Below are 26,601 nucleotides of genomic sequence, written 5' to 3'. Positions count from 1 at the left end.
CTCCTGGTCTCTTCTTCCAGTCCACCCGCTCTTTCTCTTAAGCCTTTACGCCGCCTGGATCCTACCTCTCCTCTCCTCTCTCCCTCACACCCCTGTCAATAAAACAATCTCAACGCATCTGAATTAATGCAACGGGAAGCTCCTAGCGAGCTTACGTTGTGCGGAATAGCGGACGAACTCGAGATCGGAAGAGAGGAGAGAGGAGGGGGGAGGGGCCGGGGACGGGGTTCCCGGCCTGAAGGGGAAACCCAGCCCGCGCCCGCTCATCGGCCCGCAGGACGGGGCCATCTAAATCATCACACCTCATCTGCGAAGACTAAGGGAGAGGGGCGATTGCACTAAATCTTTATTCTTTTTATACTCAAGTTCCCCGGTCCACTTAGACGAACCAACATGCAGTATTCGTATCTTTGACCAAAAGTCTTGCACACGTGCATACTGCCCACACGCTCTCACACATATATCTGTACATTGATCACAGTCGACGTATTGCGTAATCGGTTCACAAATGCCACCGAGGGGATGTTCGCCAGCGGCAAAGCGAGTAATACCGCCTCACAGAGCAGTCAACTCCAAGGATCACGGAGCGCAGTCCGCGCGCGATGATTCGGCTCAGGTGGCCAGATTCGTCAACGGCCGAGACCACAGCGCCCGTACGGCCTCTGGGCATGGGTCGGGATTTGAGAAGGGGAAGCAAACAAATACATTCGAGCAGAAATCATGCTATCATGCTATCGGTTGGAAGAGGGTATAGTAGGTGATTTGGGGGACCACGGAGCAAGGAAGGTAAAGAGAGCAAGAGGAGGAGCGAGCGAGCGAGCTAGACGGCCACCAACATCCCTAGATCGAAGCTTGCAGGCATCTTCCGGGCTATCGGATGTACATGGCGTTGGGAGGCGGATGGGATGGGGGAAGGTTGCACAACGTCTCCGAGACTACTCAATCTCTCCGAGTAAGAGGGAAACACAAATACAATGAGAGAGAAGGGAAGGTGGTCTTCAGGAAAGGTTGTCGACAGGCTTCCCGCTCACTCGTTCCTCCTATGGACACCTCCCCCCAGTAGCAGCGTATTGTCATCGGGGAGGCGGGCTCTAGAACCGAGGAGGAGAGCCTCCAAGTCCGTGATCCTCCGTACTCCTTTGGCTTCTTCTAATGGGTGTCGAGGATGGATTTGAAGGTAAGTAGATCAAGACTTCAAGAGTCAAAACCTCGTTTGTTGCCCAAGATCCAGGAACACAAAATCTCCAGCTCCAGATGTACGCCTCGAGGGCCCCCGGAGGATGTGGATACATGTATTCAAAGGCGAAGCACCTTGACCAACCCTTGTTTTCGATGTTGGTTGCACAGTTGCAACGGCTCCAACCACACCCCTGTCCTGCCAACGAGGAGAGACCGGGGTAGGGGTGTTGGATCGATGCCTACTCAGGGCATTGGCAAAAAAAGACCAGCATCGCCAACGTCGTTCCCGCTTGTTTGTTTGCGGCTTTGCGACCAGCGCTAACAAGGGGGGCAGGGCTGTGAGAAGAGAGACTCCGAAAAAGAGAGTCGAGACAGAAGGACCTCGACCCGCGGCCGAACGTGCAGGGGGGGGGAAGGGCGGGTTCCGATCCCCCGTCCCAACTCACCTCATTTCTACTTTTCACCAGGTTGTTGGAGGCGGCACGTTCAGGAATTTGAATAAATTCCAGCACGCCGGAACCGACACGCTGGGTCGTCACACTTATCACACCAGATGCTACGTCGTGTAATCTCCCTTCTTCCACTCTCGTATGCAGTTTGCTCTGGGCGCACCGTCAGCGATTCGAGCGGCTGGTCATAATTATCGACCACAGTGGAGCGGGGAGCTTTCGTCCTCTACCTCTGCCTCTGTCTCTGCCTCTTTGTCGTGTAATACCAGTTTACGATGCGACGGGGGAACGTGGTTGAAGGATATGATGCGCGACTTACAAACGGTTGTGCAGGTTGCATATCACCATCCGCAATTCCGCCCTTACGATTCGTGGCGTTGGGCTGGCTTGTCGATGTGTGACTCGTGAGACCCGTCAGGCATCACTCGCCTCCCCCTGTCACCATCAACGACATTGTTTACCTATTTGGGAAGACATGTCTTTGATGCAGAGGAGGGCAGGCGGTGTTCCAGATCCGCTTCCGAAACCTCAGTAGGCATGCTGGACGATAATGTCTTGGACAGATCGCGCCCTTGATCCCCTTTGGAAGAGAACAGCTGCAATCCAACTTGACCACAGCTTGCTCTGAGCAAGTTATACCTGCTATAGGTCTCGAATAATAGACGCTGTCTAGACCGATGCGACGGAGAGTGTCCGCTTTGAAGTGGGCATCCGTTAATGGTGAGCGGAAGGTTGATGGTATGACATGACCAGCCCTATTGTGCAACTTGTCCAGTCCTGGACAAGCCCACCACCCCCATCGTCTCGCCATGCCGTGTTCAAATCAGACTTCCAGGAAGTTGGGAACCGCCAACAGAGATGCGGTCCCAAAACCCGGGCTGCTAGGAGCCCCAGAACCTGGTCGAACACCCCCCCTTGCAAGGTGCAACACGCTTGTTGGTGCAAGACCTTACCACAGTCTCCCACGGCCTACGAGAAACTCGAACGTCCGTCCATCTTTGCCTTTTCCTCATGCCAATTGACAAGTGAAAGCCCCCTCCCATCTCTCCACTTCTTCCCTCTCTGGCATGACGCCACTGCAGGGCAAATAAGTATTCACCCAGGTCTGGCTCCCCTTCTCCTCTTCATCCTCCACCCGTCCCCTGCGTGTGGTTTGGTGCCATGGTACCGTCAAAATCTCTCTGTCTGGTTATGGCGTCTAGCTAGTCTAGGTGCCTCTTTCGATCTGCAACTGCAGGGAAACCCTGGCCCGGCCGGTGAGGGTATCAGAGCCTGCGATAGGCCTTGAGGCAATGTCCCCTCGTCTAGTTGACCAACTAGAATCGAGACTCCGAGGAGCCGCGGATGTCATCGTGCTTTTCCGGCGGCCGTGTTTGTGTGCAGATTCTTGTCCCGACGGGAACGGGCTGGTAGTGATGTCAAGAGCGATGGCAGACGAAGATGAGGTGGTTGAGGTTCCTCTGATGACCGATGGCCGGGACACCTAAATAAGCAGAAGGACATGAGAAGGAATGGCATGAATGGGATGAGGTTCAAGACTGTCGAGTCTTGTCGTTGGCAATAGGTTGCTACGGTAAGTCTTGACGGACCAAAGAGGTAAGTGAATCGCCCACTTCTCACTTTGAAATGCATTATCTGCAAGTTGCAAGACTTATACCCCCTTCCCCTTGTCAGGTGTGTAGCCGCTGCTGCGCGTGCTTGTTCGTCTCCTTCTCTTGTTGGAGGTGCAGGGTACGCTTGTTAGCCCTTGCTTGGCTCCTCCTCATCCTCTTTTCCTCCTTGCTTCGTCGTGACGCTTGTTCAGATGGCCTGGCCTCCCGTCCTTCATGCAAATTCACTATCCAAGCACCTGGATCTCCCAGACAGTGTATAAGAACTGGACGACCGGAACTACACCTCGAAATCCTTCCGATCTGCCATATGAATCTTCATCCCAGCTGACATGATATTTGGTTGAACTTTTTCTCAGTCTCGACCTTCTCGTAAACTCCTACTCGTGGGTTTGCCTGGTTCAGTCTATGGAAGCTATCTTGAACCTAACACTTATAAGAACATCTTCTCGAAAGGAAGAATCGAATCAGCCAAGAGAGACAACATCCTCCCGAAATTTAACGCCCTTCAACATGGCACTCTCAGCCGCCGAACACCAAGCTAGAAGACGCCGCTCGACTGCTGCCCCAAGACGTCGCATAGCCTCAGACCCATCCATTACACCTATTCCAAGACGCCCGAGGCTCCTCAGCAACCTCCCAAGTCATCGACGAACGTCTACACCCCCAAAACGAAGCCAGACATCCAGCCCAATCCAGGCATCTGTAACCGGATCAAGCCCGCCCACGCCAATCGTCGCCTTCTCCGCCCTTTCGAGATCAACTCTCCCCAGGCCGTACAATGACTTTTCCCACTTCTTCCAGGACATGTGCCCTGCCCTCCGAAACCGGATTCTCGACCAAGTCGACTGGGACTCCTTGCACGGAGGGCCAGACTGGCGCACCCAGGGCTACCAGCCGTGGTACGCATCCGACTCCTGCAAGACGGCCTTCATCATCCACGCTGAAGGAAAGTTCCCCAAGATCTGCGGGTGGCCGGAGAAGGAAGAAAGTAAGGGTAAAGGCGACGGCAATAAGAGCTCTACAACAAGGGATAAGTCTCAGGAGGCTGGTGGTACTGCAGCTTCACCGAAGGGGTACGGGTGCTATCGCTGCCACACAATCAAGCCTGAGGCCGCCTTCGAGAAGCTGCCTGACTACTTTGTCGTGTCGTCTGAAGGTTGTATCGTCGGGCGGTACGCCGGCAAAGCCGATGGTGACAAGGAGCAGTCGAGGCTTCCGACACTGCGGAATGGGGAAGGTCTCTTACGTCGCTTCTGTATCGAGTGCGGTGTTAGGGACGGTCTGTATGAGAAGAGGAGGCTCATCACGTCGTTGACGGAAGAGAGGTGGTCGGTTTGTGACTGTCGGCGTCTGCACTGGGTGCCGTCGAACGAGTCGTACATTGAGTGTGAGCACTGTCTGGTGAAGAGTGCTTTCAGACCTCCGGTGTGATGCCTAGACATAGACATGCTTCCACAAATGTTTGTGAGAGTTGAGATGCTTGTCTGTCTAGCCTGGAATTGGTCGTCGGTGGCTATTTGGGATAACTTGTTAGGGTGGTTTCTTCTTCGTTGGTATTCTGTGCTAGCCTGACGGGATAACTTATTTGTCGTTACTCGGCTTTATTGGAAGCGCATTTCATGCACCTGGCCGGTTGGTCTTTTGTTTCCATTCTTGTTCAGCATGTAGGGTTGGTTACAGCATTGGCGGTTCGTTAATGTCTCTTCATGGACTTTGATTCAACAAAGCGCTCTCAAACTGTTGAAGGAAAACAGGACTCCAGTGGGATAGGAGGGGGAGGAAATACTGTATTGTTAGACTGGGAAGCGGTGCTTGATACTTGGAATAGTCTTGATTCAATCGGAGCTTCTATTGATACTGATTTTTCCTGCCTGCATTGTTGAAATCAGCGTTTTGATTCTGCGTATGGGTTGCCCCCTTCTGGTTTTTAAATGTGTCCTCCTCTCTAATATCTATCCCACGAATCCTTTCTTAAATAGTCTATTTGCATTTATCCTTGCTGATTTTGTCTGCTTGCTGGAGAAAACGGCAGCGTTGATCGATATCGGACTCAGTTATATCCAGATCTGCCTTTCGGTGAAACGCCGTGGCCATGTTCGCGGGTTCGGTTGTAGCCGCTGCGGCCCTGGGGAACTTCGCGTGATCGATCACTACTTGAGGTTTTGACGTAATGTGAGCCCTCATTGAGTCTTCCGCTGGTGTCTCGGTGCCTTGACTGCTGGCTAGAAGCTGAGCGGCTCGATCTACTTGAGCTTCTGTAGTCCATTGTGATGAGATCTGTTGACTAATATGAGTATTTTGCTCTACTGTGGCAACTTGTTTCATTTATGTACCTGAAAGAGACCTTGCTTGGTTTACAAATGATGATTCCAAGGAGTTGAAATGAGATATTGGCTGGTGATGAGCGATCAATGTGTCTGATGGTTGAAGCTGGAAAGATGTGATGGAGCAGCTGCAGACAGGTGAGAAAAAAGGCTCATTCTTATGTGTAGACTGCAAGTGAAGGCGAGTAATGCTTCTGATAACAGTGGACTGATTCAATCATGGGATGGTTGATAACGGAAGCTCGTCCATTGCAAAGAGACGGGGACGTCCATGGCTTGTATATCTCCCCGGCGGGCTGCACCCTGAAGGAAAGTTCTGCGGGCATGGCATGGCATAGCATCCCATCGGACCGTATGACGAAATGCCGAAGCAAGGACGAATTTTGGCTGCAGAATAGAAACGCAACAAGAGCAAAAGTGTAGACAGGAAAAAAGAGGCTCGCGCATTGCATTGGGACAAGCTACTTGACATGTGCCTGCTGCGCATGTGGGCTTCACTCTTGTTGAGACTCGGCCGAGGGCGTAGTTCTCCGTCTGAAGTAGGGTCACCGCGGCATGGGTTCCTGGCGAGACCCGGTCCTTCTAGCTGCGTTCGATGATCGGACGTGGAAGCCTGGCGGATCAAGACTACCCAAGGGGGTGGGAGAGGAAGAGAAACTGATGGGTTACGATACACCCCTTCCGGGCACAAGACGGGCTAAAGGAACCATTTGCGAGTTGACCAGGGTAACACATGGAAAATTGGGCAGTGAGTTTAACAAGTTGCAACGATCAACGATGGGTTGAGCCTGAACATCGGACCCGGAACCCTTCCTAGAGGGCAGCAGAAACATTGAGCTTTGCTACCTGGCCATGTCTTCGCCCAGTCACGGAATGAGGCGTGAGCTTCGGGCATGGCTGACCATGCCAACGGGTCTCCCGGCACGCGGGGCCGGACGGAGGAGAAGCTTTCTTTGCAACTCTGAAGCTCGGATAGACTCCAGAGTCCACGGAATGGAGACCAGCACAGTTTCTTGTCGTTTCTGCTCTCCAAGACTCTAAACCCTGCCCCGGGTACAAGAAAATTCGCTCGTCTGTGGGTTGATCAGAAGAGTCAGTGCCGAGAGAAAGAACTTTTTACTCTCTCTCCTCAAACTCAAGGGCTAAACGGCCGACAGGGCGTCTCATCGAGTTTGGGAATTGCAGTGCGAAGGAATAAGATGCGACTCCTGACCAAGAGTTTGAAAAGTGGGCGGCATGGAAGGGTCCGAGTCGAGGAACCACCCGCCGGTCTACCGGCTCCGGACCTCACGTGGAATGTTCCACTCCTTCGGTGCGATCATCGATCCCAACGAGGCGGTGCGCATACTTGCCAGCCACTGCAGGACTGCCTTAACTCCCATCCCTCTCGTCTTCTTGGTGTGGCTAATTCCATCGCTTCCGCTTGCACCTCATGTTCCCTCCCGTGAACTTGACGGGGTCTTCATGGATGCTCCTAGACATTGTCAACTCTTGCTGGACAGTCATCAGCCCTATCCCTATCACAACAGAGCAAGGCTAAGCTCGACAGGACACGCAACGTTTCTCATCAGATTGTCTCCACGTTGCTCTGCTTTCCACGCATGCTTCACCCCGTCACGAACCTTCGACCCTTGAGGTACGTCATCAGGCATGATGCTCGACTCAAGAAATGTGTCTGCCTGTCGATGCTTCGCTCGACTTCGCCATGCGCCGGCATGAGGCAATACCTCCGTCTCTACGCGACACCAAGCGTCTCTCTTGCGCCCTTCCTTTCTTACTCTTCGTCCCTGCATACTTCAAAGAGCCTTTCTCTTTTCTATTCCCGGCGGGAGGACCTTGCATAAGCTCCGGACTATTTCTGTCAAAGCGCGAAACAAATGGCCCGAAAGAACTCGTGGCGGTCTCGATTGGGTCGTACTTTACGCACATGTCAAGTTTCTTCCGGCTGGTTCCCCGAAGAACGCGCATCTAGACGTTGTGGATATCGGAACACAAGTGACTCATTGCTTTAGACCTCAGAAGTCGAAACCTTGCTTATTGTCGCAGCGTCAGATCCACAGCCTCTCTTTTTGGAATTGTAAGTCAACATGGACAGGTGTCTTCTCAGATAGGCAAATGGGTTTGACAAGCGCAGCCAAAGCAGTCATAGGCACACACTACCGTGCGAACGATTGCTTCACATTATCCTTCACTTTTGCGCAACTTTACCACTTTGCTGATATTCTTCCGAAGAAGCAAGTTTGATCTGCAGTGTCTGTCAGAATGTTTCTCGATTTCCCACGAGGCTTGGCTTTCTGCTCAGGCCAAATACCTCCTGGACCGAGCGCGCTCCCTGCCTGCGGTTTGTTTGAAACGGGGGAGCAACGCCCGGTTTGTTGAGGGCGCTGGCTGAAATCTGCGACGTTGCGCCTGGGCCATGGTTGACGGATGAACACTTGCATTTAGCAGCAGCATTGTCGCAATCGGCTCGTCTTCCGGTTCCGGGCTTGTGTTGTAACACACATGCAGAGCGTAGCGCCGGCCGGTGCCTGGCTTTTCGTCTTGTTTGCCTGTCACAGTCTTCGGACGCCCTTTCTCTACACCAGGAGACGTTGACGCGGGTTTAGGCCGGCCGATGAGTGGCAGTCGAGTGGCTGGATCGGTATGGCGGCACGGCTTAAGCTGCCCGGTTGAGTTCAACCACAAAGGCTGAAGCAATTCCACCCAAGTTGGCTCTTAGGCTGATGACTCAACTGGGCGATCCTACTATTACTGTGCCTCTTGTTTTGCCAGCGTTGCTTTCCTTGGTTCATGTTGCTATTGCATACGTCTTCGTCGTCAGCCCAAGACTATTCAATGTTTACACAAAGAGAAAGACATCTATAAAGAGCATGTGGACGTTGGCAACAATACAATGTGCCTACTTGCCTACCTTAAGGCCCTTTTCAAGCGAGACTTGCAGGAAGTAGAGATGAGGTTTCAAAAATCTGAAGTGCTGAGAGGTGGCTTTCTTCTGAGGCTTCGTTCTCAAAGATACTGCCTTGACGGATTGGTTGACCTATTGAGTCTCTGGCCACGAGAACGCCCCTCTATCCTTGTTCGGGAAACCTCTTCGTTGGAGATATGTGCCTTGAGTAATCCTGGAAAGTCTCAAGTCTCATCAGTACTCAAGATGATTGATTTGGTGAAAGGTGACTGACTTCAAAGTCCTCAACTATCAGATTGACTTTGAGCCCCCGGTTCCCTCCCTGTTGAGAGACGATCCGTCCCTGCTGTTCCTTCACCACAACTATACCTTATGGAAGAAGTTGTGGTTTATATAGACGACTTCTTGAAGCGAAGTTATGAGGCTCTCAAGCTGTGTCTATGATCGTATTTATTTCAGCTTGATAAAACAGGAAGTGGGAAACTACCACCTGCGATTGCTCGCTCCTGCCATGTAATCAATCTCATAACATCGGGTGGGTCGTGCCTCCCAACTTTGGCCATCAGATCAGGAAAGGAAGGAACGAATACAATCGGCTGAATATAAAGCCATCCAAGCTACTTAACGGCCTCACTTCGCCTCAGCCCTACCTTAACCTCTGATTCTTCTCCTTTTCACTCTTCATTAGGTCTTTACCTCGTCTGCTCAAATTTTGAGATTCTTGCTTCAAAACAGGGACAACTATCGAGAAGATTTCTTTGACTTCTACAACAGTGAGGTTGTTAGTTATCTTTTGCTCTTTGTTTTGCTTTTGTTCGCACGAGGCTTCTGCTTCTGAATATCCGTCGGTGTATTCGCCTCACGTGAATTCTGGCACACACTTCTTTCGGTATGTGGACACACCATGATATAATTGCTTGACAACAAGAGCAGCAATATTTTTGCGACTGAAATTTTGCTGACGAAAATATTTTTTTGTGCAGCCAACGCTTTTTGTTATCATTCTGTTTTTACTCGTTTGCCCTGGAACACTTCCCAACACCAACCACAGACAAAGAAGAAGTCTTGACACTACACTGTGAAGCTTCACTTTCCTCCCTCCACAACAACATCACCAATCTTTTGTTTTCCTTGATTGCTTCAAGAAGAATTCAAACAAAAGCAGCTGCAGGAGAGCATATTTAAGAGATTCGGCACCCAGAATCACTTCGAGTGTGAACTTCCTACCTACATCATCAACCTACCTCATTTCTACCATGGAGGCCATTAATTCTTTCCCTCTTGAAGCGATTCATCCTCAGAAACAAGGCATGGCCCTCGACGACTTCTTTGTCGACTTCCAAGTCCGGGCAAAATTTCACACCGACACACACAGCTTTCATGCTGTCCTTGACCTTGCCGTCGAAGCCAAAATGGCCAATAAGATCTTGAGCCTGAGCAAGCCGCTCGAGGTAAGTGCGACCTGGATTCCGAAAATAGAAGGATCGGGCCAACAGCTATCACACACAGGAAATCAAGGCAGAATTCCTGGAGTTCCAGGCATTCATCGACTCAATTCTGCCCCCTCTTCCATACTCCCAGATCACTTGGAAGACGGTCTACATCGCCGAAGGCATTATTGTCGATGGTGATGACGACGAGGACTACGAAGTTGAGGAGGGCTATTACGTAGATTGGTCGCAAGGCTCAAGCGCCAGCAGCGTCACTTCCGAAGGGCCCTACCAAGGGTGAGTCTTCTCCTTCAAATACCACCTGCCTATCCTAATAACTTGAAGCAACGCCTTCGCCAAGCTTGAACCTCCAATCCTTCTTCAGTCCGCTGAACTGCCGCTCCTTACAACCTACAAGAACTCTCACGGCACCAAGGAGCGCTTGATCATCTTCTCGAATGAGTTCTTCGAGGTTCGCAAGTCTCCTACGGCTGGCTGGGGCGCTTTCGCGACCAAGAAGCTGTACCAGGGCGACCAGATCCTCGTCGAAAAGGCCCTCTACCATGCCATTTACGCAGATGTGACCACGTCCGTAAGATCTCTGCCGGAGAAGGAGCGCCTGGTCGCGAACGACATGTTCGGTCACAAAGGCCGGGATGGCGAGACTCACGAGGAAGCGGTCTGGAACACAAACGCGTAGGTTACCTGGTCCTTCCCGTTCTCTCTTCAACTTGCTGACCCTGACTGAATGATAGCTTCGCGGCATATGTCCCATCCAAGTCGGGTAATAAGAGGAACATGCCAGGTCTTTTCGCTGTCGCGGGTCGATTCAACCACTCCTGCTTGCCCAAGATTGACTACAAGTACCGTGCCAGTCACGAGTCACTCGTGTTCACTGTTAGGGCCTGGGTCATTGAAGAGGGCGAGGAGCTGACAATCTCGTACGGTCAAGATCCCTCGGTGCTCTACTACAAGTACGGCTTCATCTGCGAGTGTGGGCACTGCCGTCGATTCGACCCGCGCAAGTCTGAGTGGTCTTAAGTGACGTCAGATCTTCTTTGGCTTTACGGCTTTTTGCATCGACGTGGCAATTGGACATAATGGTACACAGCGGAGGAGCTTTGATACAGAAACAGGGGCTTTTGGAAGACCGATAGTTGGTGCGATGTGGTTTTGGTGAGAAATGATACCCATCTTCGTCCATAGAGAGACGAACCGCGTGCTGCGTACAAGGCATAGACGCCCCCTAATACAAGACTTTCTTGATTTTCTGCAAACAAATCATGTCCATGTAGTGCTTCCTTTGATGTTGGGGTTCTTCATCAAAACATACAAAAAAATGAGCTGTCTGTGGCATTATGTAGGACCACCAAATTCGAACTCGCAACCCTTACGGGACCCAATTATGCGTAAATACTTCCACCACTAGGTCATAGACACATTCAGACGACGCTCATTGCTTGCTATGCAGAGAATTTTGGCCTATAAAGTCAGGGGTGGAGTGGCTGTGGTTTAATCATGAGCGTATTCCATGTCCTTCGAGGCCCAACCCTTCTGGACTAAGACGAAATCGTTGCCTGGCGAGTCGGCCCTGATCAAATTTTGATAAGTGGAGGAGCAACAGAACGGTTTGTTTTCCTTTCAGCCCTTTGACGTCTTTTCACATCGGCGTTATGCACATTCAGAGAAGACTGGCTCAAGTCAAGTCAAGAAACATATGCTTTTGGGTAATATGGTAGGTATCAAAGGCGCAACTACCGTCACGTCGACTGCCATATCCAGTCCTCATGAGTTTAGCCTCTCAAGATAAAAAAAAAAAGATTCCATCCAATACCATCACACCACCACCTTACAATCTGCGGAGGATATCCTCGATAACCTCAGTGGTCTTGGCGGTACCGCCCAAGTCGGGGCTGAGAAGCTTGCCCTCCTCGAGGTTGGCATCGACAGCGGCGTAGATCTTGGCGGCAGCGGTCTCCTCGTTGAGGAACTCGAGCATGAGGGCGGCGGAGCGGATGGTGGCAATGGGGTTGGCGATGTTCTGGAACTGGATATCTGGGGCGCTGCCGTGGCAGGGCTCACCAATAGCGAAGCCCTCGCCGACGTTGGCGCTGGGCACGAGACCGAGGGAGCCGACGAGGGCGGCGGCGCCGTCGGAGAGGATGTCGCCGTACAGGTTGGGCGCGACGATGACGTCGTAGTCCTCGGGCTGGCGGAAGAGCTTGTAGACCATGGAGTCGACGATCTGCTCCTCGACGGAGACCTTGCCGGCGAAGCGGGAATCGGCGAGGGCGGCCTTGGAGGTTGCGCGGAAGAGGCCGTCGGTCTGGGAGAGGACGTTGGACTTGTGGGTGATTGTGACGAGGGGGCGGGAGTGGATGCTGGCGGCGCCGGCGTCGCGGATCTTTTGGCGGCGGAGGGCGATCTCGCCGGCCATGGCGGCGATGCGGTGGGAGGCGTTCTCGGAGATGCGCTTGATCGCCTCGGCGACCTTGCCGTTGGGGCCATCGTACGTCTTCTCCTCCTTGACGTAGAGGTCCTCGGTGTTCTCGCGGACAATGACCATGTCGATGGGCTTAGCGGCGGTCAGGACGGTCTTGACGGGGCGGACGTTGGCGTAGAGATCGAGCTTCTTGCGGAGGGCGACGATGGGGGAGGAGTAGCCCTTGACGGGGGTGGTCGGGGAGGAGACGGCGCCGAAGAGGGCGCCATCGCACTCCTTCTTGAGGATCTCGACCGTCTTGTCGGGGAGGGCGGCACCAGTCTGCTCGAAGGTCTCGAAGCCGGCCTTGAGGTCGGTGAACTCGAACTTGAGGCCGAGGTAGGAGGGGAGGGCCTCGAGGACGCGGCGGCCGGCGGGGATGACCTCCTTGCCGATGCCGTCACCGGGGATGAGGCCTGTGGGTAGGTATGTTAGTGTGGGTTACAGGACGAAGACAGGTCAATTGACTTGTTCAGAGGCAGTCTCACCGATTCTAAGGGTTCTGACAGACATGATGGGCGTCAATTGGCGTCCAAAGTGCTGGTTTGGCGGATGGATGAGGGAATGTTTGAAGCAGAAGCTCTGGGAGAATGAGTCGCAAAAGTAAAAAAAAGCCCACCTCACCTGCACGGTCGATATCGGAGGTACGGGCCATGCACACCGAGGGCCGATCCGGCGAGCGACCAATTGGTGGTCGACACTGACAAGATCCCCCAGGGTCCTCAGTGCCTTTACTGGCTTACCTTAGCCGCGGTACGTACTTTGCGGGTGTGCATCGGAGCTCTCTAAAACACGGTTGATTCCGTACTATTGCGTCAAGTCACGGTTACATTGGCAAATCTGGGATGCACGGTAGCACCAGAAGCGCGTCTTAGGACTCTTTTTGATTCGCTTTCGCGTCAATTGAGCTGGTCGTTCCTTGCTTAGAAGTTGGAACGCGGCTTTGGTAGGCTTGGGGGTTGATGCGCTGTCAGCCACGATGTTGTCAGCATCCAACCACCTTGCCTCCAGCATTTGTCAGGCTTGATGCCGCAGACTTGCCGCCCTCTGTGGGCCATAAGTGAACGCGAGAACCGTCTTCTGAGAAAGGACTATAAATACGCTCGTCGCCGACTTTCGGCCAAGTGACGGACTGTGCGGAGGAAGCCGGTCAGTCGGCATGGGAGAGCGCTCACGATTCCACGAAAGAGTAAGAATTAGCCCAAAGACAGACCTAGAGGCTGGAGCAAGGGCCGAGCTGGTGAGAAATTTCCTCCCCACATTCTGCACTTCTTAGCGTGTTGGAAAGGGACGGTCGAAGGGCGGGAAAAGGGCCCCCAAACCCGGTTCTTCCCTGCTGCTGCGAGCTTCCAGAAGGCGGGAGGTTCGCCTCGCGCCGGGGAGCGGTATGACCACCCCCAGAAGCTGGAGTCCTTGAGTCCAGTCCTTGCTCCTTCCCCTCCGTGTCTCCGTCCCGAGATGGGAGATGATGTTCACTTGCCACTGCTGGTGGACACGGCTAGGACACGTATCGGAGGCGGGATCGAGACGGGAGTGATTAACAACTGGGTAGAATGAAGAGGGGTTCCCAGGTTCTAGTGTTCCAGATACACACCTTCTCCTCACTACGGACATTGAACAGGCACGCGAGGCAAAGAACATGACGGTAGTTTTGAGGTTGTTGATTGATAATGTAGATGGGGCACTTTCTCGTAGTTGCTGGAGCAGCCGGACATGGTAGCAATAATGAAACGGGACTGAATGTCAACAATGCTAACTTTTTTTTCTCCTTCCGCTGCTGTACGGATACCTGCGCGTCTTTTTTTCTCTTCCTTTGTCCCCGCGCGTCTGAGGGGCTCGAGGAGGACCCCCTTTCTTTTCAACGAATAATGCATTATGTTCCTGTATAATGGGCCAGAGCTAAGGTACGTTAGACGACAAAAGGCGGTAAGCCAAACCGCATGCAGTTACAAGATACACGATGGGCTCTGCAGATTACGCACTAATGCACAAAACGGATAGGAGATTGAAGAGGCCATCTGAAACAGGAGACCGTGCATAAGTATCTCGATACGTAGCTTTGCATTTTGGAGGGGAAAGAAAGTGAGAAGGAACGGAGCTGTTCAGAAACACAAAGTTGCGGACAAAGAAAGAGAGGAAAGACACAGGAGGGAACGCTTGATAATTGGAAATCAACGGCCAATACCCGTCACGCCAACCCGTCTGGTCAGGTACGAACCGGAACAGAGTCATTGCTCTCCGGCTAGCCGATTCCGATGTCTGCCAGACAGACACTGGCGCCGGCGTGTTCGTGTCGTCCAATTTTGCCCGTGCCCCGATTCCCGAACGAACCGTTTAGCAGATTTGCTCACTGAGGCTTTTAGCACGGCCATCGTTGACACAATCTTCCGACCAGCTTAGAACATCAATTTCAGGTGGGAGGGGCGTCATTGGGGGCCAGTTGGCCTCTTTCGTTTCCCAACTCTTAGACTCTTGAGGCCCAAAGTATGGGTAATCACGAGAACCCAAGCTACCTACCTAAGAAAAGGGGGCCAGCGATGAGATCCCAGGGCCCATCGCCAGTAACTACCCACCACTCTATATGGTGAAACCAAAGAGTCACTGCCATTCACCCAAATCGTAGTGTACTCAGTTCTGACGTGTCTGGAGAAGCTGCATTTCGATAGCAGAGCAGTGGCTCGGAGGAAATGAGCTTCCTTCCAGAACCATGTTCTTTGGTAAATTGACCCCGGCTGAGCCAATGGATCTCCCACTTGGGGTCCCTGCAGTCGAATTCGAGAAGCGAAAGAGGATGATCCAGGGCCAGTGACACTGGGTGGGTTGCTGCACTGCTGCAGACATCCTGCATAGAAAAGGCATATACCCGCACTGGTGCTGTGTAGATGCATAAGTACCTATTCTTACACATTACTTTTGGGATAAGGCACTTGATGTATCTTAAAACTGGATATCTTTGCTCCACTCAAGCTTCAAGTACCTTGTACAGCACCCGTACCTTAGCTTGTACCCAAGTGTGTAAACGCATGTATCTTACATAACATCCCACCGCCTTGTGAAGGTGTCAGGAGTGCAACTTTGTATCTGGCAGGCTGGCAAGCGCGTCGGGACGGTTTGGTAGCGTGGTAGCAGAGCGAGCATGTGCGTTTATGGGAACCCCTGAATTCCAGTCCAAGTCCCTTACCCCCTACGTAGTATGGTGAAGTGTCTGTCTGTACTCTGTAGCTGTACCAAGTATGGAATTAGGTATGGATGAATGGATAACTGGTCCTGGATAGTTCAGCATAGACGGACAGACAGACACATTTACTCGGTCGAGAGCGATTAATAGTAGTGGTGGGCTCTTTTGGCTCGTTTGGATCGATCCAGTCACACGCCCATTGCCCAAATATCCACGTCGGCCGTCCCTTTTCCGCCTCTGATTATGATTATGGGGTGTCCGTAATTTAAATGCCAGCCCTGAAGGCCAGCAACCTCACTTCCCTGAGTCTTCCCCTTCTCGAACCACCCACCTTTCGACTCTCGTCTTTTCTCCCCCATACAACACCGGCATTATCTCTCTGATCTGGGCGGCACGGACAGGCAAACGCGCGACGGGACTGACCACCTTACATCTTACACCTCTGAGTTACAACCTACCGAGGCCTGGAGACGAACGAGACTTTGGCTGAGACATCCAAACAACACATCACCCAATACAAACTGCATACAACACCAACCCACCGCAACAATCAATCGCCTACCGTCCGCTGTTTGACTGCTTCAACTACCAAAATTCCCCCGACCTACTGTTGATCATGCATCTCCAGCTGTCATAGCAACTCGCTCTTCCTCCACCAATTCTTGCCTGACACCCAAAATCCTCCAGCGGTTGGGCAGTGTCTGCCTCACTGCACTGACACCGCCGCGACGAGCCCCGTCCACCCCCCCTTTGCGCCGTTCCGCCTCGACGACCCTCGAGAGCTGTGTCGCGACTTCAAGTGCAGCTTTCCTTCCCTTCGACCTCGATTTGTATACCGACTCCTCCGCAAACACGAGGACAGACCGGGCATGCGCCTTCTTTCCGGCAACATTCAACGTTCGAGTCCGCCATTGTAACCCACCACGCCTGGCGCACGCGATTCTTGCCTCTAAACTTCTGTCTCGAAACGATCCACCCGTCGCAACTTCCACGTATCCCACATAGCTTCCTCCAACACCTTGATTGAAAAGAAGTCGCTCGGTAGCGACCCAACACCGCCGCCATGTCAGCCGTTAAGAACCTCCGGGCTATGTTCGAGCAAAAAGCCGACTCGAGCCCCCCGGATCGGGGAAGGTCCCCTGGCCTCTCCTCCAGTAAGTTTCCCCGCCGTTCTTAGCTCCATGGCAATACCTAGACGCAGCTTCTCTCGGCGAGCTTGCTTTGTCGACCTCTTCCCAGTTCATAGAACTGCTCAGCTTGGCTCTCCAAACACCATATATCCATCGTATACGCATTTCAACTGACCTCATACTTCTACAGACGGCACCGAAACTCCTCCTCCATCATCCACCCGCCCACTCTCCAAGATTCGAACGAGCTTTGTTGCTGTTGAAAAGGACGGAAGAGTAGGACTCCGCCGAGATCCCAGCAACGAGTCGAGTGTGTCCCAGCGAAGGCTCAGCAGCCATACCGAGGGAGAGGCGTCTGTATCTGGCCTCTCTGATAAGACAATGGCCACCGAGGACACCTCTGGGGGCTACAAGACAAACATCGTCGGCAGCCCCATTCCCGAGTCACCTCGCCGCCTTGACGCGGACAAGCCGACAAACGGAGCCTCCCCTCGTAGCTTGGGGGCTCTGAACAACCACCCGAGCCACAACCCCGACAAACACGTAGACATCGAAACGCCTACGCCAGAGCTACTCCCAGGCGACCCGACGCAAGTGTCACCCGACCAAAACGTTGCCAATGGAACAGCTGCAGCGAAGACCGCCGGGTCCACGGCTTCCAAAACCTCCACAAAGACCACCGCCAAACCCCTGGCGAAACTGGCACCTCCCGCTACAATTACGAGAGCAAAGACACCGTTGAGATCCCCAGTCACTGCCAAGACCCCTACCACAGCAACGGCAGGCTCCAAGCCGAGCGCCCCCAAGGCTCAGCACGACGCCGCAAAGAAGCCGGCCGAAAAGACGGCGACTTCGACCCCCAAGTCCGCTGCGAAAACGGCAGGCGCCGGCAAGAAGCCAGCACCCGTGCAGGTTTCTCCCTCCAGCGGCATTGGCTTCGTCAAGCCCAAGGTCAAGTCGCCCACCAAGCCCGTGAAGCTGCCTGCTTCGCTGATGGCCCCGACTGCCGCCTCCGTCCAGAGAGTCAAGGAGGCTCCTCGCGAAACCCTTACGCGCGCCTCTGGCAACCAGGGCCGCCCGGCTAGCAGAGCGAGCGCGCCAGGTGCTGCGGCGCCGCCCAAGACTCTGAAGCGCCAGAACTCAGTCATCAACCGGCCCCGGCCCAGCATTGGCCCGCCGCCAAAGAAGCCCCTTCAGGACCACCCCATTACGAAGAAGGATAAGGAGGTCGATGAGGGTTTCTTGGCTCGCATGATGCGACCCACGGCGAGCTCGACCTCAAAGGTATCAGAGAAGGCTCCCGTTACCCCTCCTAGAAGCAGGAGCGCAAAGCCAAGCAGCGCCAAGAAGGCTTCCGCATCAAGGAGCCCCAAGAGAGCACTCTCTCGACCGGCAGCGGTGCGGGCGGGAAGCCGCACAGGTAGCCCTTTCGCTAGCAAGAAGGATGCCCCAGTCAAGAAGGTCGTTGAGACCGCAGAGGCTGAGGCCATCGCTGAGGCACCGAGAACCCCAGAGGCAAAGGCACCGGCCACACCAGAGCCTATTGTCGAGGAGACTGCGGCTGAACCTAGCCCGGCCAAGGAGGCTGAGGCTGAGGCTCCTGTCGAGGAGAAGGAGACCGCGGCGCCTGAGCTGGAGGCCGTGACCGAAGAGCGTGTTGAGGAGCCCGAGCTCGACGACATCATCCAGCAGACTGCCACGCTCGACCTCAAGGAGGAGGACGCCGAAGACCAAGAGCTTAAGAGCCCGGATGAGTTTGAGGAGCTGCTGGCTGATGAGAAGGAGGCGGCGGAGGACAAGACGGAGGCAGCTCCGGCCCCTGTTGAGGCAACTACAGAAGTCAAGACTGAGACTGCATGAAAAAAAGAATTGTGTCGAAGAGTGGCGGAGGTGATTGTATAGTTTTAGAAACCATTGGGGTGTACCATGATACCTGACCGACAAAAAGGCGTAAATTACTTCGTGAGAGATTTCAAGGTTCCGGAGCATGGAGAAGTTGGTGTCTGGAGCCCGAAATCAGTTATAGAGAATGAATACGACTCGCATAGCATTATTTTGAAATTTTGGACATTTAAATGGTTTGGTGGTGTTATATGGAAAGTGAGTAATGCGCTGTGCTGTCCTCTATGGGGGTGGGTGATAGCTTGTTGAATGTCAGGCTCGAGCGTAGTGCTCCCCAAGAATAGATATCGCTGCAATCCGGACACGAGACAGAAATGCTTCAAATATGGTGTGTTCGTGTCTTCTCTAGAATACAACTTTTGTACAGTATATGGAGGACATTTCTCCTACAGAGCAGCAACATGTTGACTTTGACACCTGCCCTGTGGTGTCTTCTTTTTCCCAAGACTCCTTTTCCCCGAGGCCCAGATGCTCTCTCCTCGTAGGGAGCGGCTATTCAAGGTCTCCCTTCTCTAAAGGCCATCTTTCTTTCCCTCTGACCTACAACAAGGTCTGTTTCCCCTTCTTATCTCGCCCGGCACAACACCATACCGCCAACTTTCCTCGCCAGCGCCTCCCTCGCCTCCAAGATACCCCTATCCGTAGAAATAAACAGGCACTCTCCCAGCGCCAACCCCTTGACGAGGCCGTTCTTGGTCGGGAACCCGCGGACGACGAGCTCGAGGTCCTCAATGTGGACGTTGATGGGCCGCGTGGGCTTCGTGACCATGGTCAGGCCGCGGAGGACGGGCTCGTTGTTCCAGTATTTGAGGCCGAGCCAGAGGCGGCGCGTGGCGACGTTGGCCGAGGTGACGGGTTCCGGGTCGCGGAGGAGGTCTTCGGGCGCGGGCGGGGTCGGGCCGCCACGGTAGAGGGAGGAGACGAAGCCGGAGCGGTGGAGGGCGAGGGCGAGGTTGAGGTTCTGCTTTGTGTTTGTGACGGAGGTCATGCCCAGGCGTGCGCGGGAGGCGTTTTGGAGGTGGGAGCACATGTTGATTACGTTTGTTAGGCCGCCCATTTTGGATTCGGTTTGGGGAGCCTTGGGCTCGCCGGGTATGTGGGTGAGGATGTGGTATGAGGGAGGGTTCGGGGTCGTAAGGGGAGTGTCGTCGAAGTCGTCGCGATGCTAGGTGACGGTTGTTGGTGATTTGCGTTGAAGCTCAATTGACGAGCGGGAGCTTACTGTATTGATGTCAATTGACGATCAGTTCGATGGTGTACAGTTCGTGAGATTCGAAAGGAGTGTGCGTTGCGCGTTGGCTGGCTCCAGTGGTACCGCGAAGAATAATCCGTCACTCACGCAATCAAAGCCGCAGGGAAGCTATCGCCAAAATTTTGGACACGCCCAGCGCAGCCGTTGTCGAATGATGACTAAGGCAGAAGTACATCGGTAGGTACTTCGGTCACCTCACCTCCACTCACCGAGTCACCATCCTCACCTTTCTCACCGTCCCTTATCTTATCTGAGAAAAAGGTCCATGCTCCACGGCGCACATCGGACCCCACTCCCCGACGACGGCACTTTCCCGTCGCTGTCCGTTCCTCGCAGTAGACAACCCCGGCCGGAGCTCCTGATTGGCTGTCCCCGACGTCTTCTAAGCGCCGAGTTGACCAGTCGATGCGACCAGCTGCAGCTCACCACCCATGTATTTCACAGCAGACGCAACGCAAGCAGGGCCTGGCACGCGCATGGTCTCTACCTTAGCTCGGGAGCTTCTGGGACTTGGAGGAGAATGGCGGGGATAATTGGGTTGATTGGCGTTTTGCGAAGCAAGACCCCCAAGGTAAGGTAGCGTGCCTGGTTCTTCCTTTTTGTCATTTGCGAATTCGTTTTTTTTTGCTCATGCCACTGGAGGAGGGGGTATTTGAGGCGGTCTGGCTACTGAGTGGTACCAAGATAAAGAGAGAGAAGAGGGCTAGAGGGGTATTGGGTGATTGATCACACGAGAGGAAAGCAGAGAGAGAGAGACACAGCTTTGGATCGTCAAGACTGGTCTGTTCTGGTAGTAAGCAAGCTACACAAAACGTCGACACCCTCGGCGCAAGACAGTCCATCTTTCCCACCTCCTCCTCAAACGAAACTCTTTTCCCCTTTTCCACCTCTCACTCATCTTGTTCCTGAAATAACCAGGTGCCACACACACACACACAAACTCGTCTCCCTTCCAATTTCGCCTGCAATACAGAGCTCTGTTGGTTCTCTACTCGTACCTGCTGCCGCCCTTGGCTACATTACCTTTTACCTTGACCGAGGCGGGGTAACAATTTGCCAACGCTCAACACACCCCCGAGAGAGTTGCGCGCCTCTCTGGTGCTTGTCAATCGGATCATCGGCCCAAGGGAGTGGTCCCGAACCCTTGGACAGAGAGAAGGCAAGGAAGCTATTCTTGGAGCTTCCTTTGTTTGGCGTTGTTGGAAGCTCGGCAAGGTAAGGTAAGGTTTGGAGGGGCTGCTCGCAGTAATCCCACAATTAGAGAATGGCGACCCGGCCGGGAGAGGAAAACGTTGCTACTCTGTGAGTTCTCGTGTTCTTCTTGGTTTCTGTCTTTCCGAAAAGGTTGCAAAGAAGCGTAATAGCTCGCATTTGTCTTCTTACCTGGTCCTGTTCGCCTGTTTTCCCTCTCACTCTCTCTGGCTCTCGACACCCACACTCGAAACCATACGTGTGATTTTGCGATTTGCGACCCATTTGCACATAGAAAGGCGGCGCATACATATAGAAAAAGATGGCGGCTGCTGACTGGCCTCAAACACTCAACAGCTTCGGAGACGTTCACTACTTTTACGGCCCACCGACGAGTAATCCGCCGCACCACCGCTTCGACAAGGGATCTTACGTCTACCTTTTCGAAAACGCAAACGACCGCCGCGCGCGCATTGAGATTGCCAACCAGCCCGGCACCGAAGATCAAGATGCCTTTGACGGATGTGTGTAGAAACCCATGTATCCTGCTCCGAGAGCTCTCTCTGAGGCTGAAGCTGTAGCTTCCACATCTAGCTTCAGCTACAGCTGGAGCTAACATGGTATCACGTCCGCTAACCAACATTCACAGTCCTCGACAAGACGCACGTTCGATACTCGTACAACCACCAGTGCATGGTAACCCTCATCGTCGGCGAGACGACGGACCAGATGGAATGGCACCTGCCCACCTACGACCCCCAGAACCAGAACAAGTACCACTACAAACTCCACTCGCTCGACATCTACTTCTGGAAGGCCGACGACGCCCTCCAGTTCGTCAACGGCATCCGCTTCGTCCTCCCGCCCGCCCAGGTCGAGATCCTCGACGAGCCTCAGCAGCAGCAGCAACACCAGCACCATGTCCAGCAGCACACACAACATCAACCCGTGAGCTCCGTCGTCCAACAGCTAGAACACGTCGCGATATCGGACCCGAACTACGGTTCTCCAAGAGGAGGTGCCTCCGCACAACAGCAGCAGCAAAACGGCTCAGCGTTCGCAGGGCCACCTACCTCAGCCGTAGCCACCGCACCACCAGCCCATCAACAACAAGAACAGCCGGCGAGCTTCGCACCAATGGCATACAATCCCGCCGCCCCGGCCGCCCCAGAAACAATCCGCCACAGAGAAAAGACCCCGCCCCCCGAAGACGGCGTCGCGGACCCCCTGGCCGCGGCGGTCGCCTACGACGCGCAGGCTCCGTTCTCACCGGGCTTCGTGCCCCCTCCCGGATTCCAGAGCGCACAGGGACACGGGGGAATCGGCCTCCCTCCTCCTCCCCCACCGCCGCAATTCGGTGGTCCCCCAGGCCAGCCCGTCCTCCAGCGCGCGGCAACGATGCCGGCGCAAGCCGTACACGGCGGCCTCGCTTCTCCTGGTCTAGTCAACCCCTACGCGAACGGCAGCCCGTTCCCCTCGTCCCCTGGCTTCGCGCCGCCGCCGCCGCCGCCCACTCAGCCGCCTCAACTTCAACAACCTCAACCGCAGGTGCAGCATGGAACACCCCAACCGCAAGCCGGAGCCGCCCACACTCCCCCGACACCACCCTCAGCAACGACTGCGGCCTCCGCGCCCCCGGCTGCAGGGGCGCCGATGTCGCCTCCGCCCGGTGGGTTCTCGCAGTACTCGTATAGCAGTAGTAACGGGGGCGGCCAGCAGCAGCAGCCGGGGGCGTTCGACTACTCTATTCACCAGCAGGCGTATCGGCCTACGGAGGTGGAGGCGGGCAAGTATAAGGGGTACACGGGCAAGCAGGACCCGTCGGGGCGTTTGGAGGCGAATGTTGGGAGGTTGGAGAAGGGTGTTACGGGGATGTTTAGGAAGTTTGAGAAGAAGTTTGGGTGAGTAGGATACGTGATGGCGATGTGAGGGAAAGGGGGAGGGGGCGGGGGCTAATGTTTTGGATGATTTCTCTTCTTTTTTTTTCTGGTTTCATAAGGGGGGAGCAATCCTGGGTGATTTAGGTAGTTTGATCATTGAGTACGCAACCTCAATAGATAATTCTCATGTTCGCAAATATCCCGCATGCCGCGTGCCTTGCCGAGTAGTTGACTCTTGCCTGGATGTATACTTACAAACATCATCAATACTGAGCGGAGTTCCAGTAAATGAGGCATCTTCACCCAATTCTCACTAGGGAGACTGGACATTTATTACAGAGTCTTTAGACCGGTATGCACTTTTGCCTCTCTCTCCACTTCCACCCTTTCTGTTCAAACGGGTGAAGCTGAAAGAAGGTGACTACTTCAAAGTGCTAGGCTCCCAACGATGATGAGGAGCCAATGAGCCGTCATCAATCACTCTGTCCTCACCCTGGTAGTAGCATTTCGTCCTTCAGAATGAGGCTTCTCATGCCGTTGGCGAAGATCCTGGCCGCGTGTGATAAGCCTTGAGTAATTAGCTTCTACACAGCATATATCCGAACGCGGTTCGGCCGTCGCAATTTGCTCGCTGAGGCTGAATGTTGGGAGAAACATGCGAATAACCCGAGAAGAAGAGCCCTAATGCTTGCTCTCCGGATAGGAGGAGGTATTGGAGAGTTTGTAGGTTACGGGTTTTCATAAATGTGTTTCCTGTAAGCATACTTCACGAGCAAGACGAGACTGAAACCTATGATCTTGCCCTCGGAGCTAACAGTCTTACTTTAACAGCGGAGCGTTACATGCGCTATTGACAATTTCCATACCATCTCGGTTCAAATACTTTACCGATGTAGCATTCTTTCTGATAGCTCCAAAACCAAAGGCGGGAATGATATTGCTTTCTATCCACTACGCAAGCGCGTTTACTACCTTATTGATGCAGATAGCGATTTTCATCGGGAATAGCATCCGTCTCTGGGTTGATATGAATGGGCAGCGCAGGCAGCAAGCAAAGTACACCAATCTCACAGTATTTTGTCGATCGGCACTTGTATCCCGTACGTCATGCACGGATGGCGATTGACAACGTGGTGGCCTGGCACGCCCGGGGAAGGATTCGCGACTTTTTGGGGGCCGGAATGTCGCTCCGTCAGAACGGCCCAGGTCCAGTTTCTTCCAAGTGGCAAAGTGATGAGGCTTTGTTGGTCTCGGCATGTGGTGGAGGAATGGTAGGATTCATGATACAGAACGCAATGCGTGGTGATGAATCCTGCGAGCGATAGCTGCAGCTGACAGTGGATGGGTCTCCGTGAAACAGCGGGATGGGGTTGCCAGGTGTGATAGCGTCTTGCCTTTTTCATATGATGGAGAAGAATGCCTCTCTTTTCCCAGGCTCTCTGGTACTTCTCATTTGCAGGGTCTTTCGTCAAGTAGAATACCAAATATGTTCGGATACTCCGTACACGACAATTCGTTCTCCTTGAAAATATTGACAGAGGAATTGGGACCAAGCTTCAGCTCGTATAAGTCAAGATTGTGGCACCTTGAGAGAACCGATTCAACGTTGCTTCGCCTTATCCTTAATGCGGAATAATTCCAGATTTCGCGCGGGGGTTGCGCTGGACGGCGTCTTCCAATGAGCTGACACAACGGACCTAACTATTAGGTCGTCCGACCCGAGGCACGGCCGGCTGCCCTACAGGCAATGCAGAATGGCCAGTCGTCTCTCTCTCCTTGAGTCCTGTCAGCGCTACTCGCGAAGGTGGACGAATTAGAGGATGCGGCTAGGCGATTGGGTGGTTTAAGACGGCGTGCAGAAATGTCTTAGACAAAAAGTGCATCTGTCTTAGACTTGCATAGCAGCTGGGCTTTCGTTCCTGAATAGCGTTGCGCCCTCAAGGAAGTCTTGATGACCGTGTATCAGTCTCTGGGTGTTGATTTCGCAACCATTTGACTGAATCTGAAGAACAGAATATAAGATATGTCTTCGAGAAGGGCTGCGGCAGCCTTCGAAGAATGACGATGGCGAGGCATTTGGGCTGACTTGACTTGCTTGCAGCGCTGGAGTAAGCCCACGCAGGCGGTAGCCCCTCCGTCCCCAGCCACATGGTCATCATGATGCAGATGAGGCGGTGCTGGAGACCGCGGGGCATCCCTGCCATTCCTCGACTGGCTCGCGAGCTGCCAGGCAGCCCCAATGTTGGCGGTTAATCTTCTCACAAGTCACATCCTACCCACGCTATCTCACCTGTCCCGGGGAACCCTGCCAGCTTGCCATGTCTGTGGGCTGTGGCAGAGCAGCAGATTATTTCGCATATTGTACTGAGAGGGAAGCAGTCGGTGGCTGGTGAGAGCTGCTCTACACTATCCTCTGGAGGCTGGTGCGTCGACGTTGCTTTATTTTCGTTGCACTGTTGCTGGGCCATGATGCTTGTTGCTGGAAATAGTATACCGTTACCGGGCAAAACTGGAGACACAGCGCTCGAGTTCTTCAGACTTCTTGGCCAAGTGGGTTCCAGTCAATCGAAAAGCCCAAGCCGGATGGCGGCATGGCATAGCGACGGCGTTCCTGAGGAGGCCCCTGCTAATGCTTAAATTCGTGACACGGCAGGCGACGGAAGCGAAATCACTGCCCTAGGGCATGAAATCAAAAGAAGGGGCGGGAGCAGTAACTTCTTGTCAAGGACAGATTAACCCTATCGTCGACTCGTCAGGCGTGAGAGATGGTTTTGTCTGATGTCACCCGTGGACCCAAATCAAGACAGGAAACGGGGAAGTCGATGGAGCAAAGCTGATGGGGGGTTTTGACATTTCGTGGGCCAGAAGCTTTAGGGCCGAATGACACCGTTGCAGCAAGCCGCAAGCCACACGTCAAGCCTCAAGGAATGGCTGCCGGCGCGATGGGATCGCCATTGATGATGATAGCGCCAATCTGGATGATGTCTCCGTAGCCTGTGTGCCTGCGCAGAGCGGGTGACCACTGACAAGACAGGCGCCAACACCAACACCGCCCTGCCCTGGGCACTGCCTCACGCCCCGATGGTCTGGGTTGGGCTGACTGAAAGTTGGGGCCCCTGAGAGGTGTCTAACGCAGCGGCCATGGGCTCGAATGTTGACTGCAGATGTATGGATGGTCCTGATTTGGCATTCGTACTTGGGTGATTGATGTCAGATGGTGATTTGGATGGAAGCTCCTGATGCTCAGTGAACCCCGGAGAAAGACAAGTTGGTCTGGCCGAACGCCGTGTGCGGAAAGGGGTTGATTGGAGAAACAAGACTCGTTGTTTGCTCTGCAAGTGAAGTTTGACAGACGCAGAGGACAGGCCTCTTCTCCTTCACGTTTCGCCCAGGCCGTGTTTGCAGATAGTCTTCCTGTTAGGAGTACGGATTGCGTAGTAGGTAGGTATGGCGGTGTCATGTACACGGATAGGTACTTTGGAAAACGCCGAGAATGATTCGACGAACGGCGTTCGCTGATTTGGGGTAAACTCAAAACATTTGATAGCTTGGTTCATTGGTTCATGGGCGGTTCGGTCGGCCTGCCATCTTATGTCTACCCGGAGCGGCATTGAGAACAGTCGGGATTGTCTTGTCTGATATCATTGACAGCAAAGGCCGTTGCTGTTGGCTCGAATCCGTTCCGC

The 26,601-nt window shown here is 53.7% G+C and overlaps 6 protein-coding genes across 6 annotated transcripts; 4 read left to right on the top strand and 2 right to left on the bottom strand.

The window, feature by feature from the left end:
* Positions 1–4,045: 4,045 nt before the first annotated feature.
* HER10_EVM0010599 (uncharacterized protein) lies at positions 4,046–4,672 on the top strand (the record flags this gene model as incomplete). The annotated part of the gene is given in 2 exon segments (XM_035480053.1): positions 4,046–4,229; positions 4,242–4,672. 2 exon segments carry the CDS (start codon positions 4,046–4,048, stop codon positions 4,670–4,672), a joined length of 615 nt encoding a protein of 204 aa, XP_035337636.1.
* A 5,054-nt stretch (positions 4,673–9,726) lies between these two features.
* HER10_EVM0003456 (uncharacterized protein) lies at positions 9,727–10,941 on the top strand (the record flags this gene model as incomplete). Its single annotated transcript, XM_035473131.1, has 4 exons — positions 9,727–9,921; positions 9,980–10,197; positions 10,246–10,596; positions 10,656–10,941. The coding sequence occupies 4 exons, from the start codon at positions 9,727–9,729 to the stop codon at positions 10,939–10,941; spliced, it is 1,050 nt and encodes a 349-aa protein (XP_035337058.1).
* A 755-nt stretch (positions 10,942–11,696) lies between these two features.
* Positions 11,697–12,960, bottom strand: HER10_EVM0001522 (homoisocitrate dehydrogenase). The gene is made up of 2 exons (XM_035471267.1): positions 12,871–12,960; positions 11,697–12,798 (listed from the first exon to the last, which is right to left on the bottom strand). Exons 1-2 carry the CDS (start codon positions 12,893–12,895, stop codon positions 11,750–11,752), a joined length of 1,074 nt encoding a protein of 357 aa, XP_035336906.1. The 5' UTR covers positions 12,896–12,960; the 3' UTR covers positions 11,697–11,749.
* Positions 12,961–15,881: 2,921 nt separating this feature from the next.
* HER10_EVM0002826 (uncharacterized protein) lies at positions 15,882–18,730 on the top strand. The gene is made up of 2 exons (XM_035472520.1): positions 15,882–16,714; positions 16,881–18,730. Exons 1-2 carry the CDS (start codon positions 16,624–16,626, stop codon positions 18,548–18,550), a joined length of 1,761 nt encoding a protein of 586 aa, XP_035337000.1. The 5' UTR covers positions 15,882–16,623; the 3' UTR covers positions 18,551–18,730.
* Positions 18,731–18,920: 190 nt separating this feature from the next.
* Positions 18,921–19,933, bottom strand: HER10_EVM0000406 (uncharacterized protein). Its single transcript, XM_035470189.1, has one exon. It carries the CDS (start codon positions 19,647–19,649, stop codon positions 19,158–19,160), a length of 492 nt encoding a protein of 163 aa, XP_035336800.1. The 5' UTR covers positions 19,650–19,933; the 3' UTR covers positions 18,921–19,157.
* Positions 19,934–20,380: 447 nt separating this feature from the next.
* HER10_EVM0011546 (uncharacterized protein) lies at positions 20,381–23,086 on the top strand. Its single transcript, XM_035483150.1, has 3 exons — positions 20,381–21,146; positions 21,393–21,559; positions 21,685–23,086. Exons 1-3 carry the CDS (start codon positions 21,109–21,111, stop codon positions 22,938–22,940), a joined length of 1,461 nt encoding a protein of 486 aa, XP_035337720.1. The 5' UTR covers positions 20,381–21,108; the 3' UTR covers positions 22,941–23,086.
* Positions 23,087–26,601: the final 3,515 nt, after the last annotated feature.

This window comes from Colletotrichum scovillei (genome assembly GCF_011075155.1).
Source record: "Colletotrichum scovillei strain TJNH1 chromosome Unknown Contig00002, whole genome shotgun sequence".
NCBI classification, from domain to species: domain Eukaryota; kingdom Fungi; phylum Ascomycota; class Sordariomycetes; order Glomerellales; family Glomerellaceae; genus Colletotrichum; species Colletotrichum scovillei.
This window is presented reverse-complemented; position numbering and strand designations above follow the sequence as displayed.